The sequence below is a fragment of the Zeus faber genome (genome assembly GCF_960531495.2).
Source record: "Zeus faber genome assembly, chromosome: 13".
In the NCBI taxonomy this organism is placed as follows: Eukaryota; Metazoa; Chordata; class Actinopteri; order Zeiformes; family Zeidae; genus Zeus; species Zeus faber.
Window position 1 is genome coordinate 1,360,012 of NC_137198.1, and position 25,379 is coordinate 1,385,390.

General features: G+C 41.4%; 1 protein-coding gene across 1 annotated transcript in view; it reads left to right on the forward strand.

Annotated features, from left to right (window-relative positions):
- Window positions 1-25,379, forward strand: part of ppp2r5eb (protein phosphatase 2, regulatory subunit B', epsilon isoform b) — a 48,221-nt gene that overhangs the window by 2,056 nt on the left and 20,786 nt on the right. Inside the window, exon 2 of the mRNA XM_080012611.1 lies at window positions 9,729-9,889. Within this exon, the coding sequence (XP_079868737.1) occupies window positions 9,733-9,889 (157 nt within the window). The 5' untranslated portion in view covers window positions 9,729-9,732. The remainder of the gene's footprint in view (window positions 1-9,728; window positions 9,890-25,379) is intronic.

The following is a 25,379-nucleotide window of genomic DNA, read 5'->3' on the forward strand; positions in this document are numbered from 1 at the left end:
GTGTGTGTGTGTGTGTGTGTGTGTGTGTGTGTGTGTGTGTGTGTGTGTGTGTGTGTTAATACTAATGATATAAGTAGTAAAAAAAAACGCACAAAAGACCGGAAGGAATCTCTCCTCCAGGACAACAAAAAGAAAGATAAGATAATAAACACCTCATGTGTCGTGTCTATGAAGAATTGTAGTTTTTCCACTGAGCTCTGCTCTGGTGTGTGTGTGTGTGTGTATACACGTGTGTGTACGTGTTGTGTGTGTCACCTCAGCTCAAGGTTTCTGAACATTGCACTTGGAGGGAGAAGATACGATTTCTTCCAAAGTCCCTGTGTTTTACGATGGCACGCAAACAATAAATCACATTAAAATCTGGATTTCGGTCTGCGCCTTCTGGCTCAGCCGTCAGCCTGTGTTTTATTTTCTTCTTATAAATTTGTGTTGATAATTATCAAACAGAACCATATCAACTTTTTCACTGTAGATATATATATATATATATTTTATTTTCAGCAATTCATCACATTTACATTTAGTCATTTATCAGACGCTTTTATCCAAAGCGACTTACTAGGGAGAATAACATTCAAGCTACATTGCGACAGAGATTAGTGTAACAACAGCATCTCATTCCCACAACGCTTTAGTTTCTTTACTGATTTTAGTTCAACATGTGGATAATCGCTCATGTCGGATCGCTAAAAGCACCTCACAGGGTTGTTGCATTGTGTTGCATCAAACTATATGATTCAAATGAATATTCTGTTTGTTTTCTATTGTTTTGTGCAGCTTAAAATAATGTCCATCTCTTTCAGCCATTACTTCTGCTATGGGTGTGTGTGTGTGTGTGTGTGTGTGTGTGTGTGTGTGTGTGTGTGTGTGTGTGTGTGTGTGTGTGTGTGTGTGTGTGTGTGTGTGTGTGTGTGTGTGTGTGTGTGTGTGTGTGTGTGTGTGGGGTATATACACCAATCAGTCACAACATTAAAACCAACGACAGGTGTCAAGAGTGGGATATATATATATATATATATATATATATATATATATATATATATATATATAGATATAGTGTTAAATATTTATGAGGCAGCAGGTGAAGAGTCAGTTGTTGAAGTATAAAAATGGGCGTGGTCAGGCTCTGAGCCACTTTGACAAGGAGCACATTGTGATGCTGGACGACTGGGTCAAAGCATCTCCACAAGCACAGATCTTGTGGCTGTTCCCACTGTGCAGTGGTTACTACCAAAAGTGTCCAAGGAAGGACGACCGCTGAACCGGCGACAGGGTCACGGAGCCCAAGGCTCATTGATGCACGTGGGGAGTGAAATCCAGTCCGTCTGGTTCGATGCCACAGAAGAACTACTGTAGCACAAAGTGGTGAAACAGTGAATGTTGCTATGATAGAAAGGTGTAGAGCACACAGTGCATGGCAGCTTGCTGCGTATGGGAGCTCACAGTGTCCATGCTTAGGGGGTTGGGGTCCGATCCCATGGAGCCTCTGTGGGATGTGCCGGAACGACAAGCCTGATTCATGGGGGCCCCACCTCCAACTTGCAGGACTTAAAGGATCTGCTGCTAACGTCTTGGTGCCAGATACCACAGGACACCTTCAGAGTCTGGTGGAGTCACTGCCTCCACCTCACAGCTGTTTGGGGACACGAGGGGGAGCTACACAGTATTATTGCTTTTAATGTTTATTTATAAACATTATTTATACAAGTTAATGGTGGAGCAGAGATATTTTGTGGTGTGAGGTTGGAGTTCAGATAGGTCCTTTGTGGTGGTGAGAGTTTTGAAGTGTTTGACCCAACAGCGGACCCCAGGTCTTTTCTCCTGCCCCCCCATCTGGTGTGTGTGCGTGCATGGGTGTATTGTCTATTCTCCTCGGCCGAGTCCCGTTTGTTGACTTCCTGTAGAGCGGTTCCCTCCCTCTCCTTCCTCTCTCTCCTGTCGTTCTTTAATCCCCCCTCCAGCCTGCACGTTGTCATCTGCTCTGTTACGTAAGCGGATTGGTGGGGGCTCCGTGTCCGACCAGATGCAGTCGTTTCGTCTCACTCCAGGCTCTCACTGTTAACCTGTCTGTCCAGTGGACGATCAGGGAGATAGTGATAGAAAGAGAGAGATCAGGTGCCAGCGGAGCACTGATGGTGATCCATGGGGAGTCCAGTGCGCCAGTGCACGGGTAAGTGCTTGAAGGTTTAGACTCGGTTTGGAGGTTTTAGGGCGGTGGGAGTTTCTAGTTGAGGGTCTGGTGTCGTTCCCATGGTGAGCACAGTGGTTTTAGTAGTTGATATAGTCCAGCTATCACCAGCTAAAGGAATTTATTTAAGACTGGAAGTTTGTATTGGTGCTTTGTATTTGTGTGTTTTCGTCGTAAGGGCTAGGTGCTGGGCAGAGGATCTCACAATTACATTCAGTATCGATTCAGTCCAATATTGATGAGATGGCTCACGATACCATTCTATATCAATATATTGACATTTCCTAAATCAAGATAATTGCTATCAACTCTTCAGTGTACCATGAGTTGATTGTCTGACATGAGTTACAGAAATACATGAATTAAATATTCGAGTCATTAGTTGCAGCACTAGGAAACACAACGAGATTTTCTCTCACACTTGTTCTGCTGAGATTTCATTCACTGCCACCAGTCACAACCTGTGGAATTGTGCTTTAAATTATTTTAAAGGAGCTGTGATGCTCCTCAAAATGTTTGAAAATGCAAAGTTTTCTCATTTGTAGATTTCTAACAGAGGCTATTTGGTACCTTGGGTCACTGAAGTGTTTTTAGAAAGGTCTGCGCTGGGTTGAGGCGTCAAATTTCCTTCTGTTGTGAGTTGAAATTCTGCCGACTCAAGGTTCTCACTCTGCGTCTCGTTTTGTGCTGCAACCCAATTTGTGTGACATTTGAATAGTTCGGCCATACGGTTTGAAAGGCAAAACTCATAAGTTCTGATGTAACAGGATGCATATTGCTTTACTTTTTGTGCTGCAAATCCCTTTATCACAACCTGTGGATTTGTTGCCTGAGCAATATCTGTAAAAAAATAAAAATAAATTAAATAAGAATATAGAAACACCATTTTTTCATGTCAAAACATCTCAACATATATGATTACATAACACTGCCATGCCACACAGACACGTTGAAGCTAAAACTATATATATCTCTCTCTCTTGCTATGGTCTTTACCCTCATATTGTTTGCGATAACTTTTTATTTCAGCGCCAACCGCTGCTCAAATCTATTGATACAGTCAACCTGTGACGCAAGCGTGGACGACAGTGCAAGCAAAACAAGTTGTGAGTTAAACTGTCTAGCAGTAGTTTGGCTTTAAGCTAAATTAAAAAGGCGAAACCACAGGATCAAAGTGTGGCAATTTGCAGACTTTGCAAAATAGTAAATGTGAAAGATTCTCAGCCTCAAGACTCTCAAAGTCGACATCAGAAGGATTCAGCTCCTCGGCGTATTGGAAGAGGACGAGGCAAGCCCATTAGATCTGCCTCCCCAGCAGCAAAATACAGAAAGGACAGTGTTGCTCAGGGTGCATTCTTGCTGCAAAGTGGGTGGATGATTGGATTCCATGTGACAGGAGTCATGTCTGCAAGAGGAGTTATATCCAGTAAGGTGTTCAGTAACTTGGCATAAAGGTTAGCAGCACTCCCCATTAGCTACTTCCTGTAGTCACATCCTGGCATGGTTGTTGGAGCATCTTATCCATGTGTGGTTGCGTGTCCACTCTCCTGTTGACGTTAAATCCTCACAAGGGCACTTGGGCTTGTGCCAATCGCATGTATTGTGGAAAACTGTTCTTTCCCCTGTATTATTTTAATAATGACTCCCGTTTTCCCAGCTGATTTTTATCTTCATTGTTGGTTCAGTTAGCCAGTGAGATTGTATTTTTCGGACCCAAAGTTTACTTCTCTTGGCGTAGAGTAAATTAACAAACAAGCAAACAGCCTTAATTCCAAATATACTGCAAATATATTAGTGAAATAATAACAGCTGTGTTGTTATGAAAGACAAAACTATGCGTGTCCATTATGTCATAGTTTATTTATTTTATTTTTATTTATTTTACAGCACTTCTAACATCTGATCAGTCTCTCTGGCATTTCATGGTTTTTTTTTCATGATTTGAAATCCCAAAAATAACACTATTTCGTCCCAATTTAAGTTTTAAGTTGCAAATATTGTAGGTCCACTTAGAATTCAATATTGCAATTGCAAAATTACAATTTCCGAAAGGGACTCTCTGATTAACATCTTGAATATATTTTTTTAAGCTTCCTACTTTGTTGTAAGTGAATCTCAAAAGCCAAAGCTAAGAGATGGTTGTTCGCTCCAAACCGGTGTCAGAGTAATGAAGCAGCTTTGTCAGCCGTCTCTTGCTGCTCGTGTCCGCGGGCCTCACTTCAGTTCTGAGTGTCCTCGTGCCGTGCCTCTACTTCTCCGTCTCCTCTGGACGCTCTGGATTAGAGCATAGCCCGCTGGACGTGCGACCTCTAGTCGGCAGTGCATTACGGATGCCCGCCTGCAGTCATGTCTTGTTACATAAGCCTGTTGAATTGAGCTGTGATTCAGTCCTGCTCCTTTACCTTCCACGTTAAGATGTGAGCGCTGCAAGGAGAGCGTCTCTACTGCAAAGAGTTGATATATGAGAAGTTGATTAAAAACCTTAAATAGTAGCTCAGTATGAACACTGATGGAGGTTAACCACTAGTGGTGTAACAGAACATAGTTGATTCATGATCCGTACGGGTCGCCCCCCACGGTTTGGCCTGCATCTGAACTGGGATCAATTACAAAATGGAACCATCATAGTGAAATAGTTTTACTGCCGCTGTTACTTTTTGAAGTCAATTTTCCATGAATCTGGATGCAGAGTTGCAGTGAAAAGAAGACAGACAATACAGATGCTTCTGTGTTTTACTCTGAAGCACAGTGATAGGTTGACGCTGCGTCGCTCTGTGCTGCTGCTTCTTTACCACGTGGTGAATGAGCTGCTGTATGTCACCGCTCTGCGTCTGCTCGTCCTCCATACTGGAACGCTCAACATCCACCAGTCAACAACGTGCCATGTGTATTGAGAGAGGCAGACCTCTCTACAAAATCCACTGTAACTCGCTTCATTCAGGACCCATTTTCATGAGATTTAGTTTGTTATAAACGTGAGAAATTGAACATGATACTGGTTTCTTACTGGAATTAAATTCAGTTACTGGGGGCAGATCTAATCATAAAAAAGATCTGATCCATGACTCAAAGGGTGATCTGTCGCACTCCTATTAACAACCATAGCTAACAACTGACGATTTACTTTTTTACTATTGGTTTAGCAAATTAAACTATTGATCTTATTTGGAAGTTATGCAACCATTTTTATTTATTAAACTGTTTATTCTTACTCATTCTGGTGCTGCGAACAACTACAAAATGTGGAACATGGGGATATGGGACAACCTATAATTGAAGATGTTATTGTTGAAGTTTTTCCTTTCTCGTTTACTTTTTATCCTCATTCTACTCTCATCGCCATATTTCTAGAGATATACTGTCAAATATCTTGCAATGTTATGCAGAGGGACGTAAAACCGTACAGAAGTTTCCTTACGTCTTCTTTTATTTCTACCTTTTATTAGAAGCCATTGCATGCTGAGGCTGTTTGGCAGGGGCTCACAGAAATTGTCCGGTAGGAATAATCAGCGTTGCGCAGTCAGGAAGTGACATTTCCTTCACTTCCGTCTGTTCAGCCGCGTGTGCAGAGTTTGGGCCTCGGTCTGCGAGGAAGCTGTTTGCTTACCTGCATCCAGGGCTGTGTTGGGAAAATAATGAAAATGCTGAAACAGGACAAAATGGGAGACACAGAGGTGGGGCTCAACAGTAACAGTTGTCCTTGGCAAACCAGATTAAGTCAATTGGCAACCATTTTGTGACCTCTGGTTGCCCCCTTTGGCAACCACTTTTAAACATAAAAAATTAGGGGCAGCAAACAACAAAACTTGCACCCCAAAGTAAATCAATTTTTTGCGTTAAGGCTGTTACAGTAAGAACCAGAACGCTGCACGTGCAGCGGTGTGTTGGTGCATTTCCTTTTAATGCCTTTCTATGTCATCTGTGATGTGAAAACATCAGATCTCCACACAGTCCTGTATGGCATGGCGTTATGGCCTAAAATTATAATCATGGTATAATTTGAAGCACCGACGGTAATGGTATATTTCACTGTATATTCCTTTTATTAACATTTCAATATAAATGCGTCTGAAGAGGTGAAGCCTCTGGTATGGCAACTGCATGGCAGCTATCACTGTACTCTTAGCTATATTGGAAATATTTTACATAGTACAGAGGCATTTTAAGAAAATTTATTCTGCATATTTCAACAATTTTTATTTTTTTATATATTTTCTTTATCCGGCCGAGAAAAGGACACCATCCGCGATCGATTTACTAGTCGACTCGTTCTCTGATTTTGCATTAGCACTAAGACACAGACGCCGCTCAAGTCTCACGCTCCGAAGCAGGAAGCGATGCTCAGTTCACACGCTCGGAAAACTATAATGCGTGTCGGAAGTGATGCGTTCATCGGAACTCGGAAAACCATCGGCTACCACCATAAGTATATTTCAGACGGTGCACCCCTGTACAGTTTATTAAAACTAAACTAAAAAACTGAAACTAGTTAAGTTAGTTAAAAATAGACAGGAAAAAATGAAAACGAACTGAAACGATATTGCAAAACAAACAAAAAACAAAAGTACCTAAAGTAAAAATATACAGGAAATGTCTAGTACTTTTTTCTAGTCAATTTGGTAAAATTTTCAACATATAGCTGTTACAATACAATAACCAGTAGACAGACAGCATTAATAATGAGCAGGCCTCAGACCTCATCTGGTAAAAAGCTAGTTGATGGTTCAACATTGGAATGCTATTTGAATTAGAAAAAAACATGTTAAAATTAGCAAATTAACATTCGGGGAAAAAAAAGTATGCAGTGTTTTAGCAGAAAAAATAGCTTATAGGGCTTATTGTGCGTAATCACCAGGTGTCATGACATTTCACTGCATATATGTATGACCGTATGTATATGTATGTGACAAATAATCTCTTAAACTTGAACCTTTGGTGCAATTTGGACACGTGATACATATATATGAACAGCGAGCCAGCAGACACAAAGGCCTCGCCCACACGTATCTGGATATTTTTAAAAAACATAGTGCTTTCTCTGCGTTTTGGCCTCTCGTCCACACCAAAACGGCATTTCCGCTCACTGAAAACAAAGATTTTACATCTAGGGTGGACATTTTTCAAAACTCTGCATATTCTTGCGGACCGTTGAAAAACAGAGGTTTTGTCAGATGATGTCATGACCTGGGTTTCCATAAGGCAGAAATCTACAAACAATGTAAGATTTTTTTCCTGTGAATATCCCATATTCGTAACCTTTTAATTACTTTTTGACAAGTCAACCTAGCATCTATTACTACTACCTACTTCATCGTCACGCCGCTGTGCAGACGCGTATTAATACACTGCGCCCAATAGTTTTCGATCCTCATCTCCGTCTGTGGATCAAGGTACACCGTGCTGTGTCGTTGTGTTCGCTGCTCAAGAAGAAGCCCATCACTGCACATGCTCCCGATGTTCTTCTGTGGTGTTTGACGTAATATAAGCCTGGCATGCTTATATTTTGAAAAAGCTTTTGTGGATGGAGATATTTTCAAAAACACCGTTGGTGTAGACAGGAAAACGGAGGCGGGAGAAAACGTTTGGAAATAAAGTCCATATACCTGTGCACCAAGACATGCATGTGGACAAAGAGCATCTTTCCACGATGTAGGATTTTAAACGGCACGACTGAATCATTGACGTTTTGTTAAACTGTGCCTTTAAAATGTCTTTAAGTCTTACATTTTAAGCAGGCATGCTAGTTTTTTACAATGAGGGGACAAACAGGACTGTTGAGATTCTTATTGTCTGTGTGGTGAGCATGTACATGTGGGTGTAAGACAGGCTAAGTGTGATCAGGCCAAGTGTGACCAGAGGAGTTAGTGTTGTCACAGCTCTTGTCCGTCTCGACTTGTTTCTTCCCTCAGAAAATTCAAATTCTGCTCATATAAAACACAAACTACAAAGAATGTTGTTTGGTTACTGTAATACAGCTTTTAATTCTTCTTGTCACGTTTTCATTATCAAGCTTACATATAACTCCATAGTATCTTAACAACTCAAAATACGACCAAAGGTGACCAAAAATGGCGACTATATTTTCAGTTTCGCAACCAAAAGCTTATGCCTGGTTTTCCAGCCTGGCAACCACTTTCAAACGTTAGTGTTGAGCCCTGCACCGAGGAGAAGGTCAAGGGGCCAGCACTGTTTTACTTTTATTTTTACATAACATAAGCTGCTCTCAAACATGCACTGCAACCCTGAAATTATCTTGACATTACCTGGAGGAGCTGTATGTGTGAACGCAAATGTCTGAACGGTTTGGACCGGACATTACCCGGACTTTACCCACCCAGCACCCTAGTACGAATTCCGGGTAATGTCCGATTGAGTGGTATGTGTGAACAGAGCCGGTAATTGTCTGGAGAATTCTTAGCGAGCGAGTGGGTGATGATGATTCCTTTCCACTCTTTAGTTTATGTTACGTCCAAATACATAGAGTATCAACGCCAAAAAAGACAAGTCCGTAGCCTCGTCTGCCATCTTGGGTGTGCTAAAACTCTGCAGCGTCATTGTGTCACATCCTGCCTCCTACACGCTCTACCCAGGCCCCGCCCTTCGTCTAAACCAAACAGAGCATTTTTGGGTAGTGTAAATGGACACGGACAATCTCTGTTGTGAGAAATGTGTGAAAGGACAACTCCGGGCGGGTGCGTGTGAAAGCAGGAATGTGTTTTTTTTTTTTTTTTTCATAGTACGGTAATTGTCTGTGGAGAAATGCACCAATCCTTGCTATGACAAACATGCTGTCCTTGTATATGAAAAGGCACTTGGCAGAATAATCTGATTCTGATATTTAAAGTGGGAATTAGGGCTGTGATGATAACTGCAAAAGCTCACTCATTACGTCATCACAGCAAATTATATATATATTTTGTATTTTTTCTTTTGCTGGTGAAACAGGAGGATATGAAATATATACACAATAATCATTGTTTAGTTATCATGACTGACTCTCTTCCTTCCTGTGCACAATAAACCTTCAGTTGTTCCGCTCCTGCCCGTCACGTCAGTGTTGCGTGCTGCGCAACGGGAGGGACAGTACACTAAACATACAGGGGAGGTGCCGTTTATGTACATAAGTGTGTCCCGTTATTATCGATTATTTCTAGGGCTGTACCCGGCTCAGAATTTTGTAAGTGGAATCAGATTTGGCTGTTCAATGTGAATATGAACAGCTCTCCTCTGTGTTGATTCACACATAGAATATTTTATTTATGATTCCTGTTATTTATAACTCCTCATTGAAATGTTATCCCTGTGCATTTTTCTAAGCTGACAAAAAAAAAACCGAAAAAAGTGCCCACCCTTTCTATCTAAAATTAGCATCAAGTTGGAAGCAAATTCTTATGGGTGATGTCTGTAGCTGTGTAGATGTAACAAGAACATCCACCTGGCTCCAACCTTGTGCCATGTTCAGACCCGGCGTCTTATTGTATTTTAAGTTCCTGTGTGGCCACAGACTGACCGCCCTTCCCCCTCCTACGTCTCCCGGCAGGGCTATGTCCTCGGCAGCAACCACGTCTCCTTCTGTGGACAAAGTGGACGGATTTTCCCGGAAGTCTGTCAGGAAGGCCAAGCAGAAGAGGTCCCAGAGCTCGTCCCAGTTCCGCTCTCAGGGCAAACCCATCGAGCTCACGCCGCTGCCGCTGCTTAAGGGTAAGTTAGCCTGCACCAGGGATGTGGTGCGGGGAGCAATACTAAATGGAAGTCATTATTATCTGTTTTGCCTTTATTAAATCACAATATTCAAATAATTGCAAAATCCAAACTGAAAGGTTTTGGTAAGTTGCCCTGCCTCAGGGACACAGGAGGTATTTGGAAACACTCCATTGAGCTTTATGCTGAATTTCTGAATCTCCAACGTTCTTCACATAACGAGTGGTTCGGTGCTGTAGTTTCCTCTGACTCTGCTCGTGGTGATGTTTGCGAGTAGATTCTCCAGAGGGCCATCGACAGGCACCAAAATAAAACCACACAGAGGTTTTGATAAATGGCTCTTTGGGAAAATACAAAAAAATCCTCTCATTTCCCGTCAGTGTTATTCTGCCCCCACGGCATCATGAGCTGAAACTTTATTAATATAAGAATTATTGGACATGGCAACGGGAGCTCCAGAGGTCAATTTCCTGTTTGCTGCTATTAAAAGCCTGTGTTATTCGTACAGCATCGCTCATTTTATTGCTATAGTGAAATGTGATTGGCTTCTTTCGAAATCCAATCAACATCAATTAAAACAAAATGTCCAATCAAAAGCAGAAATCAACCAGTCAGTCAAATGCATACAAAGAAGGAGTATTTCACTCTTCCTCTTCACATAATTCAATGTTTTTTGAGCACGCTGACTTCACAAAGACAAACCTTGAGGTAACTCACAACCACAGATGCCACATTGTGTTTGGCGTAAAAATAACTTTTATGAACCGCTTGAAAGAGGAAGACTTGTGATCTTGAACTTCTTCTTTTTCACTTGTGTCAATGACTTCCGTCTTCTCAGGACAATCTGCAAAGTTTACCGCAAGGACCCAAGCATGTAGTTTGATTCATTTTCAGCTTCTTTTAATTCAACACAGAGGTTTATTTGTGTTTCCTGTTTGATTCTACAGTACCCGGCCGAGGCTTGTGCATGTGTGTCAGTAGATGTTATCACACATTGATGACATGAGCACATGATAAGCATTAGGCCATAATGCAGCACTCAAGAAATGCACGTGCACGCACAAATTGACCAATACCACCTACATTTGATCAAAATATATAAACAAAATTACCCCTCCAGATTTGCTTCTGAAGCGGTGTTACTTTATTAAATTATAAGTCATCCCTGGTATAAAACATTTAATTAACGGACAGACATCATAGGGGTATTTCTTTAACATTTTCCATTTACTCCAGACAGAGCAAAGCACGCAGCGGCTCTGAGCTGGTGACCTTCTTCCTGCAGGATGTTCAATTCACCCAATGGAAATTAGGGTGAGAGTATTGTAACGGCATGACCTCAAGATATCCCATTTTACAGAAGATATGACCTAACATTTCAAAAGATTTGTCTGAAATATTTGTTTTTGTAAGTGTAAGTAAGTGGGGTGGATTTTTGGTCTTATGTCATACTTTTCATGGCCGTACTGTGTACTTTAATTTGGCAAGCCTTTTTGATTCATCAGCCAATATTGTGGTGCATATCAAGAGCATGAGCATCAGCACAACGACCCTTTTTATCATCCGGAGCCTTTTCATGAGCAGCAACAGTAGCACACAGCGCTCTATATCTCTGTCCGTCAACACTTCTCTTCGTCATCTCCTCTTTCTCCTCCAACGGTAGCTTCATCACCCCCACAGGTCTGAGTCAAGACGAAACCTCTGGGCAGGGCCCTTTGAAAGGCACATCCTATTACATAAATGTCACCATTTGCCGTAGCTTGTTCCCTCTAGAAAAGAGACAAAGTGATGCTGGTAGGTGGGCCCCCAAACTGGGACTTTATTATCAAATTCACTCTTACGAGCAAGCAATTAATCACATATCAAATTTTCATTAAGATCCAAACATTTTAGAAAGTTGCAAATCAAAGATTGCAATTGAGCAGAGAGCTATGCAACACTAACACAGCATGGTGACTCCAATTAGCAGGAGTTCTCCATGTTTTTCTTGACCGATGTCTTTACCGGAGCCTGCAAATATCTTAGTATAAATAAAACATTTTAAAAAAGGGAGAATTTTTGCCAGCCTCATTTCCTTTGAGCTCGATATTTTAACTATACAAAACTATTAAACTACCACATTAAAGTTTATCTTAACTGGACATTTTGCTTTTGAGGGGAAGTTCAACCATTTCTCCTTGTGTTATTACTGACTCCATTTGGGTGTGACTAACTTCATTATTATATAGTCAAGCTCTTGTGTATAATAAATGCATAACTTAATGAATACACAGGGCTTGACCATGTTTGTTTGTTAAATAATATTCAGTCAAACATTAACACACTAAACAATCAAATGTCTTCCATTTTTCAAGCAATACGCCTAGAAAAGTACTTTCGAGTTTTGCATTTCAGGACTCTGAACATCCCTGCCTGCTTCAGCTGCTGTTGATGAAGCATTTTAATAAAAACATAAGAAGATGTCTAAACAAAAAAAGTATATCTGTGAAATGTTGTAAATGTATAGCGATACACAAATACCGGTCCAGTCATTTTAACCTGGAAATTAAATGTTCTCTCTGAGTGACTTCTCCATGAGGGATTCACTTGTTTTCATTATTTTGATCCTACTGAGGGTCACGACGCAGCTCTTTCAGTGTTATGTGCAACATTCATTGACAAGTTCACAAGCTTTGGTCGGTTTGTCGAACAAGTGGAAAAAGAGGCTGCACGGTGGGGAGGGATGAAGTGGTTTCATTGTTTTTCAAGCAGACAAAGGTTGCTGCTGTTTATTTTATTTTTTATTTAATCCAAGTTAGCCTCTGAATAGATGAACTTACTGCCACCCCTTCACAACCACTCCCACGTGTCGTTGTTAAAATGTGAAGATCAATGAATGTGATTGTCGTGAATGGTATCTATCTCAGGACCACTTGTGTGGTAATGTTTGGAAGTGGTGAAGATATTGGTGAACAACTTCTCTTCCTATGAAAATTAAGCAGCATATCCAGGAATGTCCTGCCCGATTGGTCAGGTGGGATTCCATGTTTTGCATATATATCTAGTGTTGAATGGAGAATTAGTCTCCCCACTGGAATCTGATTCCAGGAGTTCTGCAATATTCAGGGAATATTTAAAATATAATTCCAGATTATTGAAATTGAATTGTTGCATTTTGTATGAAACAGTATCTTGCAGTTAAAGTTTTGCCTAAGTCCTTAATGAGTATATTCTGATTAGGTTTGTACATAAAGAGGCGTCATCGATTACTCATTTCTTGGGTCATGGACATTTTCAAATTTGATGTGAGAACAGTGAGTGAATTTCACGTTGCCTTAAGAGCCGGAACCCTGTGGGAGGCTACAGATGACAAATGGTGGCGTTGCAAAGTCTTGTGTTCATCCACAAGCCACAATCAATCATCTGCTGTCACCGAGTTGGGGCTGACCTTTGATCCCCCTGCTGTGCAGTATTCTGGGAGTGGACGGCACCGGCAGGCTGAGCAATCACCTGTAGGCTGCCAGGCAATGGAGCGTGCTGACTTGCTCCCGCAAACTTGGTTCTCAGAAGTTACTTGTTTTAGTTTTAGCATTCTCACAGAGGAATGTGGCAACTTGATTTATATTAAATGTATTTGCAGTGTTTGTAGTTTTTATGCGCTTATGCACAGTTTATAAATCGGGCTTGTAGTGCTTCACATGCACGTGTCTAATAAGGCATGGCTCTTAAGGCTGCTCTATAGTTCTGCGTTAAATAGCCGCCATAGATATGCCGTGGGTCTCTGCCTCACCGGCGTAGCCTGCAGTGGAGTGGGAATTGAAATGGCCAATGGTGAATGATAAAAGAAGGCTTTTTTAAGAAGAAACAATATTGAGAATTCCAATTCACTGGGGGTTGGGGCAGATCGAAGAGAGGCTGGCTGAGGAGGTTTGAAAATAGGTAAATTTATATGACATTAAATCCTTTTATTAGATTTGTCAACCCTGCTTAAAACTAAAAAACAAAAACGAAAAACGAAAAACGAAAAAAAAAACATACTGTATATCGCCTCCTCAGTAGTATCCTGGCTGCTCCCATGTTTCCGCACCTTCCTCCCCTGGTTTTCCAGAGACTTTATGAAAAACATTGGCTGCTCTGATTTTTGTTGGACAAGGGAGGGTGCAGCGACATGACGCGTGATGGTATTTATTCCTTTTGAAAGGATGAGTTGTAGGTACAGCTTTTAATGATGCATTCCATTGAAGTTGGAACTCTGAAAAATCAGACCTCCTACTTGGAAGAGTGCAAAGGAGCGGCCACTTAAGTTTCAATTCCAAGTCAGCACTTCAGGGCAGATCGCTCGGGCCAGAGTTTGTCAAGACAACAGATTTGACATGACGGCAACCTGGCAGCGCACATCGTTCATGGTGAATTAAGTTACCTTTGCATGATTTATTTATTTAAAAACATATCAAATATCTAGGGCTGGGCTGATCATGGCATTTTTGCTGCCAATCGATCGTCACCCAATGATCGAATCGATGGACATTAGAACCCGGCTTTAGTTGGTTGGAATAAATGACTATATGTAGCCGCTAGGAAAAAAGAGAAGAGAAAATCCAGACAAGCAGCAGGTAATGGATTTATTTTCTGGGCGAGATATGAATATTTATGAGGTACACCTTCTGAACGCGTCCTCCTCAGTAAAATCAAAAATTGTCTTTATTATTGTTAAGGGGTTAGGGGTTAGGGTTGCAGGCTGGACCCCTGACCCACAATGGCCGGAGCTATGACATCACCGACACGCCAATGTTGGAAAACTAATAGAATGAACCTAATAGAATGTATCTTACTATTTACTATAAATGTGCAGATTATGATTCAGGATGTCCATTGGCACGGTGTACGGTGGGTGGTGTAGAGTCTGTTGCTCTGTCGTGGTTAGAGATGACAAACTAGGTGTGTATGTGTTAATGTACCTTCTTACCTGGTGGATGTCTGTGGATCTGTTTGATTGATATTTTATCTCTTATTTCCTGGAAACTTAACCGATCAAAAATATCATGCACAGAAATAAGTAACTACTAAAATTACTCTGTAAGTTAGATGACCTTAGTAAGCCTCTGTGGTTACGTCACTACTGACCCGCACGAGACCAAACGTCAACTTCCCTCACTGAGACTCCACATCGGCTTACACAGACAACATGGTAAGTTATAACAATGACACGGTTTAGTTAAGAGACATTGACATAAACTAACATTTATTTATAATATTTGTAACATCACATGTGTTTATTTATTTTTTTTAATAAAATTATTACAAAGTTTGTGTTAATTGATGTTCCAGATGCCGAAAAATGGCCAAAAGTCTAAGACAATAAAGACGCAATTGTCCAAAGATCCAGCCCTGGAGGTCAGTCACACTGTTCTAAAAGAGAACACTCAAGAACAATAAGTGTGAAAAAACCTATGAAACAGAAATTGAAAAAAGATTGTGGAAAAAAACACAAGAATAGCAGGTATTGAAATTAAATATATAAAAAATTGAACGTGGATGAGAAGCCTTTAAAATCTAAGTGATTCCCCAGACATATCGCTGTTAAGAGGCTTATTTCATCAGGATGATTCACAGTTGGAGACTCCAGGAACAAGCTGTGTGCAATCAGTGCTATCAGTTTAACAGCAGTACTTAAAAACAAGATCCAGAATGTTTGGACATGACCACAAAATGACCGAGACGATGTTTTGATTAAAGGAACTAATCTTTATCGGGATACGGAAAAATTCTGATAGAATACAAGATAATGTTGCAGGAAGAGATTATATTGCAATAACAGAATTGCCAAGAAGAGAAACTATGTTTAATGCAACATTCCAAACATTCCAAATAATAAACAGTATGACTTAAATATGTTCAACATGTCTAACATTTACAATTGAAGATTCGGACGGGCCACATAAAAAAAAAGTCTTACAGAACCTTGATCATTTGTTATAGCTTTAAGTTAGAAATAGCTGACCTTTTGTCGCCTAAATAATAGAAAACGACTCCTATTATGCCAGGGCAAATACAATATTATGCAGAATTACAAACGAGACCAGAATCAGGCCGAATCCCTCGTTTTATGCCTGCTCAAGGAATAACCTTCAAAATGTAATTCGTCACTCGCACAACTAAAATGGCCCTTCTGTATTGCTGCCTGCATGCATTGCCTGTCCTTTATTTATTTATTAATCTTCTTGAAATTCTTCGGGCTAAAAGTATCTCAAGCAGGACATTCGCAGAACTTTAAGACATGCTGTCATTGGTAGCGGAACGTTTCACTCGTGTTTGTGGCAGGAAACATTGATAAAGATTTACGAAGTGACTGGAAATGGAAGGTTGGCGTACCTTCGCTAGGCTGAGAAGAAAGGCATTTTGTGACATCATGAACCAGTGTTACATGAATCCACGGTTCGTCCCTGAGTGGTTGTAAAAAATTGAGAAATTGTAACTCGTGCTAAATTCCACAGAATCCGTAGAATTGTAATACGTATCTAACACGACTAATCTGGACCCTGTGTATTGCTGCCTGCACCTATATTTATTATTATTATTATTATTATTATCATTATCATTATAACAACATATTCTACTGCTAAAGGGAAAGTAAAAACAATGCTTTCTTTGCAATTTTGCCCAACCCTCTCCTACATTAGGAGCACAGTAAACTCCAAAGACAGAGCATTTCAGACACATCATGAGTGTTGCTGGGAGAACTGTTGTCAGCTTTGTTTTAGAGGTGTCGTGTGGTGTTTAAGCGTACATTGAATTATATATGTATATTTTGTTTTAAAGGTAGATTATTTTATACATGTTAGGAAAACATTAACAGCCGGCGGTTATGACAGTTTTTTTGTGTGTGTCGATGACCGTCGATAACCATCAATCACCCTATTATGAAATAACCGGCCCAGCCCTACTTATGATAAATCAACATCCCAGGTTGGAAATGACTGATTCCTGTCTTCCAATGGAACACATCGTCAATCCAGGCTTGACCAAACAGATGTTTGCTCGACACAACGCCTCTCTGTACGACTGTATTCAACCCTTCTCTAACAATATTGGCTCCAGTATAATCATCTTAAAAGTACGCAATAATTGGTGTAACCGGCTTGGTGTGAGCTGACCCAGTGGAGATGGAACGATGGTGGAGAGGGAGTTGGACAGAGGAGTGGCTGGGCTGGATGGACGCCTGAAGGAAGGATTAGGAGGCCTTTAATGTTCCGTGGCGGAGGAAGAGAGGACTGAGAGGATTCCAGCCAGACAGTGGCTAAATGAGGATGGCTTCACCTCCCCTCTCCTCTGCCCTCGTTTCCCAGCCTCTTTAATCCCCCCCCCCCTCTCCTTTCTCCTGCTCCACTGCCCCATCTGGTATTCACCTCCTCATCTCCTCTTCTGTCCTTTCATTTCACAAATATTTCATAACCATGATCATTTTGGCACATTGTTATAGTCTACAATCATGTTTCCATCCAAATTGAAGGGGAATTTTAAGCCAAAAGTCGTGGGGCAATGAATAGAATGCAAAGTTGTGCGTTTCATTAGGGGAGTTTAGGAAAATGAATGTCTGTTCTTAGGTGGATGTATATTATTACACTATTATAGGCGTGGTATCGATTATACTGTAGTACTAGCATTTAATTAACAAAAAAGACAATTTAATTGTTAATTGCAATTATTTGTGAGACAACTAATTGTTTATCATAATGTCATGATAGTGACTGCCCTGAACAGACCCAGGATTTACAGTCAGTTCCACTACTGCTGACATGTACTTATTGTAAATCACTTAAGTTACATAATGTGAATGTAAAAATTCCCCCCCACCGCTTCCTCCTCCCGCGATGACCCCCGCCCTCCTCGAACGGAGAAACCTGAACCTCTCGGTGTATCTTTACACTCCCGGCCCCACTCGCTCTACACGGAGCTGTAAGAACACCGCGGGGGCCGACGATCTTCCCCGTACATCCCACAACCACCGGACAAGGTGCGCTGAGCCAACTGTCATTTCCTACCTGCGCGGCTCAACAAAGCGCCGGGAACTTGACCCAGTGAGTGACAGTGCGCTACGTGTGGTAGTTTTTGTGTGTGCGCCTCAAGCCGCTGTGTGACAGTTAGCCTCTGCCGCTAGTGCCCGGCTCTACCCGGCGGGGGTGGAGGTGGTGCGTCTGACTCGGGACAAACAAGAGGGGCAGACTGAGAAATGGACCAGTGGCTTTAACCAAGTTAGAGGGAGTGTTAGGAAAGTGTCTCTGTGGTTCAGTCTGTTTGGATAATGCTGTTTGGTTTGTAGTAGAGCCATTGTTGACATTACAAAAGGCATGATGAAAGAAGGCCATGTTGTTCCACACATACACACACACACACACACACACACACACACACACACTTTGCAGGAGAGAGTCATATTTTTATGAGTCAAGGCAATGGTGGAAGGTAACTAAATACGTTCTACAACTTATTTAAGTATAAACAGTTTGGAGACTTTTGACTTTTACCCACTATATTTTGTGTCTGGGTATTTTATGAAATTTTTTACTAAAAGGGGACCTATTATGCAAAACTCACTTTTTCACTGCTTGAGCACATACTGTACTTATGGGTCTCTGATGGGCCTACTAACAGTTCTTTTGAGCTGTCTGTTTCAGAAAACATGTGGTGAAACGCACGGTTCAGCTTTGCAGCTCAACCCTACGTCACGTTGGGCTGCGGCCCATTTAGGGCCCACTAGCATTGAAGCTAAGAGCTAATCATGGGAAGCGCTCCGTTGTTGGCCAACAGACCAGCACAAATCTTTTAAAAGAAAGTGGAATTTATACCAACTATCTGTGAAGGAACTGCAGACGACGGATATGGTCGTGTTTGCTGTGTGTTTGTGTCCACGGTAGGTTGACCATACTGTAGGCTGCGGCGTGCGATCTGCTCTCGTTTCGTATATGTATTTATTCTGTTTCCGTAATTGAATGAAACAAAAAAGCCTGATGCGCTGCTCCAGACACCGTGGGGAAGTTGGAACAAACCTTGAAATGAGGCCTTGTAGATAATATGAGTGAAGATTGAGCAACTGGATTGCTTATTTCTCGCCTCCAAATTCTCCAGAAAGATATTTTGGTGGGCTGTTGAGGTGAAATCAACAAAGATTTCCAGAGAAATATGACAAAATCCGGAGTAAATTCCAAATCCCATTGGCTCACAGAACCTGGAACTTGTGCTCAAACCCCATTGGCTCACGGAACTAGGGGCCTCCACCCACAAAGAACAGCTTGTTTTGGTTTTGAGGCATGTTACAATGGCTCAAATGCATAATCAAAGCGGTATTTTCAGCAAAAATATGCCAAAAACATGTTTTGGGGACCTCAAGAGACTGTATATTAACTTGTTGAAAAGGAGCACAATAGGTCCATTGTAAGTTCAAGCTCTGAGTACTTCTTCCTTCACTGAGTCAAGGTGTGCATGGCAGGTGTAGTCTCAGCTCCTGTCCGTCTTACTGCGTTGTTGTGTTTAGTTTGATGTTGCTTGTAGCTGCAGGAATGCTCGCTATGTCATTCACGGGAGCTGCCTGTCTCGCTCTCTCACCTGGAGCCTGTGAACGGAGCCTTTGTCTCGTGTGTCCCAGACACCGACACCTGTCTCGCAGAACAGGTTAATTTCACATTTCTATCTTGGCTTTTAACTTAAAAGATCACCATTTTAACCGCAGGGAATAACACTGAAGTTTCACACAAGGACTCTACAGAGGGATGTATACGTTGCTGCAGGCCTCAAATGAACGCAATGGGTTTATTTGACAGGAGGTCCTCTCAAGAACTCCAAACCACGTCACCTCTAGTGGGGTTTTTTTTAATTCAAGAACACAAACATTTGCACACAACATTGAGACTTTCATAGTAATGTTAAGCCTGTGCTTTCAGAACTATCTGTGGAGCCGATAGTGTTTGGTTTACTTAGTGCTCTACTTATTGAGCTACACAGGGAATAGAGGCCTCACCCTGGCACTGGTATTGTCATGCTCTAGTTATTAAGCTACACGGGGAATGGACCCCTTCACTCTGGCTGTGTTACCAATTACAAATGTGAGTTCCTGCGAGGAGTTTTGGAAATGTCAATATAGACTGCATTTCCAACCTTGAGAGTCTTTATACATAAATTCTCAATCTCCATGCCAATTTTTTTTATTTGGTTATGTCATATAGATGTACAAAAATGTATCGCCACTTTTGATAAACCTTTTCTTTGGCCTCCTATCTGCACAGGGACCGGACGCTCTTAAAACATTTCCAGCCACTTTGACTTCCTGTATTCCCCCTCAGATTTTTTCGAATCAGAAAATGGGGCAAGTCATTGAACTTCACACATTGGCATCGTGTCAGTTGTATTTTTCACCAACAACTTAGTGTTAGAATGATTTGTATATAGTTGACCTGCTCCCCAAAATTTGTTGTAAAAGTAGCGACTGAGCTGTTGTTGCTCAGACAGAAAGAAACAGAAGTTGCGAGAAGAAATGGTTTTACTTGATGCTGACGAGACATGCTGCTTGGATAAGAACACTTGTTTTGTCAGGTGTATATTTAAAAAAAGCATTGGAGTGCCTCTCTTCTAAGGCAGGGAGCATAGTTGACCACAGACCACTGTATCAGTTAATGATTGACAGGAACCTGCTGTCTCCAAGGGGGGCATATATGAGACCCGAGAACATGGAGATAGCCCCGGATCGGCGGTATCTGGGTCACCAATATATATTTATATGTTCCAGTTTTTCCATTACACAAGTTTCTACTATGGTACAGTACCATAGTGTGGTTGTACCCACAGTGGACCTACTGCGGCCATTTGTACATTATCAATACCACACTGGAACCATCGAGGAAAAACTGTGACCAAAGTATAGTATCAGTACTGTCCTGTAGTTGTAAGGGTTAGTAACATGCATTAAATATATAAATCAAATTGCGCTATCATATCCAAGCTGATCCTACTGATCTGCGAGTGTTGCTGTATGTGTGTATAAGGCATTTCTATTGTGACTCATTTCACAAACAGTCATAAAACCGATTCTACAAATAGTTAAAAAAATTATCACCCAACAAAAGTTAGATATTGGGAATATTTATTCCAAAATGGGCAACGATGTACAATTCATTTCAAGCATACCTATATGTATGCTTATATCCAATATATATCCAACATGGGAAAAATAAAAATAATTTGATATGTTAACATCCACATGGAGGCCTTATGAGCGTGTCTGTGTTGGCCTGCCTCTGGTTCCCTCTTTCCAGATTCTCCCTGAGTGTCTGGCCCCTCCCTCCTCATTGGGGGATTGGTGTCACCTGCTTGGAGCCTTATAAGCTGGTGATTCCAAGATGGCGCTCTCTCTCTCCCCCGCCTCCGGGAAGCCCGGTGCCTTTTATGCACTCCATTTGGTTTTTATTGTGTTTAGCCTGGGTTCATGTTACAAATAGTTAAGGTTAGCGTCCACAGTTTCATAGCACCCAACACCTTCACTTCTTGCCTGCGTTGTTATCTTTAATAAACGATTCGTTCACTTAAGCTGTTACTGTGCGGACCTCCCTTCTTTGTTATGCTCCTGAACAAGCCCAGTTGAACATGAATGACCCTTGAATGAAATGGCTACTTACCTCACACCATCCATTTTTGTTGAGCAAATTAACACGTCACATTTCGTTTTCCTGTGCCGGTCTCCAACCGAGCCGGGAGCATTTTCCGGCCGGGTGCCTTGTCTCCATTTTCTGGAACCCCTCACCTTCCACAAAGCCAACTGTCAGCATAGTTTTGATCACCGCCGTAATCAGCTGGGTTATTTGTTATGATTGGTCGGGATCACAGCGTCTTGTGTATTTGGGCAGTCAACAATGTTGACGCCGTTTGCCTACTTTAGCTCGTGTTCGCTGACCTCATCTTTTCACATCCTCCCACAAGTGCCTGAATGCGGTTCTGCATTGCTCCAGTTGGTCAACCAATGTCTGTTGACGCACTCTACATACAATGTGAGGACCACTTTAAAAGCAAAAATTGTTTTTTTTTTTTTTTTTTTTCTCCCATCCCTATACTTTTATCTGGTGCCTATTAACAGATGCATAGACATGTTTGTATTTGTTTAATTGCACATCCCGAGCGTGCATTGCTTTGTCATTCTGTGTGCATGGTCATGCATCTCTGGTCCTGCCCGATGCACCTTCACTGGTTAACCTTCACCGTTGTTTCCTGTAGAGGTTTACCATGACGGCTAACGCCATGTTGCTGTATCTCTCTCTTAGCAGGCTACCGCATGGGACAGACGCCACGACTGTCAGCCTGTATCAACGTTTTTCACTCTTAATCCTTTATATAACAGTTAACCCCAGTGACCTATAGGCTTCCAGTGGCTGCTGTGACACAGGCTACATCCAAGCTGCCGGGCTTAGTGCTAGCCTCCCATTGTTTACTCACATTTGGCCCAGCGATATGGAGGAAGGTCTCATCATAGTAGCTACAATACCAATATACTTCTATCACATCTGTGATGGATTCAGAATCTGTTAAAGAATTCTGCATTGCATTGCTCACATTGCAGGCCAAAACCCTGTTTTTTTTTGTTTATTTTTTTTTTTCAATTAAGCTTGCTGTGATATACTGCATGGTGAGAAATTGTGGATCAAATCTTCTCATCCTCATTAAGAAACAGGGGTCAAAAGATTGATGAATGGACACTGAATTCATTGACAAAATTGTCAAATGTAAATGAATGTTTGACACTCAGCAGAGTTTTGTTCAATAATACTAAGTATTAATTAAATACCTTCTATATGTTAAATGTAGCACAACGTTGTATAAAAAAATGCACAAATTAAATAAGGAAATTCAATCAGACAGAATCAAACTTGAATGTTACTTTATTTGGGTTCATAAAGGCAAATGACATCCAAGCAGCATCCACAACAAACTGATGCTACATCGTCTGCCTCACTGATGTGTGTGTGTGTGTGTGTGTGTGTGTGTGTGTGTGTGTGTGTGTGTGTGTGTGTGTGTGTGTGTGTGTGTGTGTGTGTGTGTGTGTGTGTGTGTGTGTGTGTGTGTTGTTTACAATGAGCCCTGTGTGTATAAAGTACATGGTATCCTACACGACGACTGCTGAGCCATCTGTCCGAGCTGCTCACTCTCTCCTGTTGTAACCCAAGCCCGATCGCCCAGTCACACACACACACACACTGCTTTTAGAGACAAGGGGGCTTTCCCCTCAGTGTGTGTGTGTGTGTGTGTGAAGATGTTTATTTATGTCTCCACATGTACACATACCTGGATTCTGGTGACCATTCAGGTGTGTGTGTGTGTGTGCGTGCGTGCACCGGTGTTGGCTGCTTCAGTGTGTGTTGCACTTGGCTTTAGAGAATCCTGTTTCCACGGAAATCATTTGTGCGCTGGTAGCAAAACGATGTCCTCTATCCATATCCAGGGATTTCAGGATTCCACTGATTGGATGGAAACTTTGCTGTTTCCAAAATCTTGCGCTAGATATGTCATCCTGCATATCTCCACCTCGTACTTTTCACATACTTTCTGATTCATACTTCAAAAAACAAAATAAAAACACTCTCATACTAACTTGACGTATGAAAAATAATGTTAGTACAGGTACTACTCATTTAACAACCTACCTGATTAACCACCGCTCAGACCAGTCTGTATTGTACACTGTGTACGATACCAAGCATCTCATCACCCTTTATACACTATATACACGCTATATACACGCTATATACATGCTATATACATGCTATATACACGGTATATACATGCTCTATACATGCTATATACATGCTATATAGCATGCTGATGTTTGGTCCACTCTGACATTTATGACTGTTACTCTGCTCTACAAATTCCTGTACTTATAAACCATATACCGAAATGACGTAACTTCCCTGTAACATACAGGAATCTAAACAACTTACTACTGGTTCGGACTCAAACTCTCAGTACCCCGCAAAGCCATGCACCCAGAACAATAAAATGTCTCTACCAAACGTAATGTCAATAACTAACAAGTCATTTATAGTTAATGAGCTTATAAGTATATTATAAGTACTCGTTTGACCTGACTCAGCATGATTCTGGACCCACCCACAACAAGGGGCAAACTCTGGACTTATTTATATCAAAATGACTAAATATCATTGTACCCTGTGTCATGGATGTTGCTATTTCAGATCACTGTTGCATTTTCTTTGACAAGTCTGCTCTTCCTGTACAACAGAGGGGAACCCCAACAATTAAAAAACGTATCATTAACAATAATACCGTTGAAACCTTTAAGAGAATTGTAAATGAGTTACCGCTGTCCAAGGCATCGTCAGCTGAGGATCCTGTGAAAACTTAAACTCCAAAATACAAAATATCATTGATAAGATTGCACCTGTTAAAACATAGAAAAACAAAAATCCCCCTGGAGAAATGGAGCAGTTATTAGGCAGCTTAAGAGAGTGTCGCCAGGCAGAACGAAAATGGAGAAAGACAAATAATCATGAAATTTACAAGGATAGACTCAATCGATACAATATAGAAATTAAACAGGCCAGGCAGTCTTTCTTCTCTAAAATCATTAATGAAAACCTCAACAATAGCGAAGTGCTCTTCTTCACTGTTGATCGACTTATTAATCCACCGTCTACAACCCGTCAGAGATGCTCTCCACTGATAAATGTGAGGAGTTACATGTTACATTCTTCAGTAACAAAATTATATCTATCAGCCAGAATATTAGTGCCTCCACATGAAGAAATGAACCTACCCCTCAGTTCCCCAGTAATATGACTGCTGCCATGTCTCATTACTCCCTTTTCACATAAAAAGACTGGACGATATTGTTGGTCAACTCAGGTCCTCCACCTCCTGCCTGGACCCCCTCCCTACCACATTTTTTAAAACAGTTTTTAACTGCCTAGCACATAGGTATTAGAAATGTTGAACGTCTCTCTTCAATGAGGTATATTCTCTGCAGCATTAAAAGCAGCTGTCATTATACCACTCCTGAAGAAGAGCAATCTCGATGCTACAGTTATTGCCAACTACAGGCCCATGTCCAACCTGCCGTTCCTCAGCAAAATACTTGAAAACAGTTTACCTTAACAACTATTTAACCTCAAACAGCCTTTTAGACACCCATCAATCTGGCTTTCCACCTCACCATAGCACAGAAACAGCCCTTATTAAAGTTCTGAACGATCTGCACATAAACACTGATGCAAAAAAACGATCTGTTCTTCTGCTCCTGGATCTCAGTGCTGCCTTCGACACTGTTGAGTATCACATTTTATTAGCGAGATCACTGAAATGGGTCGGACCACATGGCCCGGTTTTAAACTGGTTCAAAACCTACCCACAGGACAGGCAGTTCTTCATGTATATTGGAGATTTTGTGTCAAACATAGTGGATATTGTTGTGGAGTGCCCCAAGGTTCGATTCTGGGACCATTATTGTTTAACC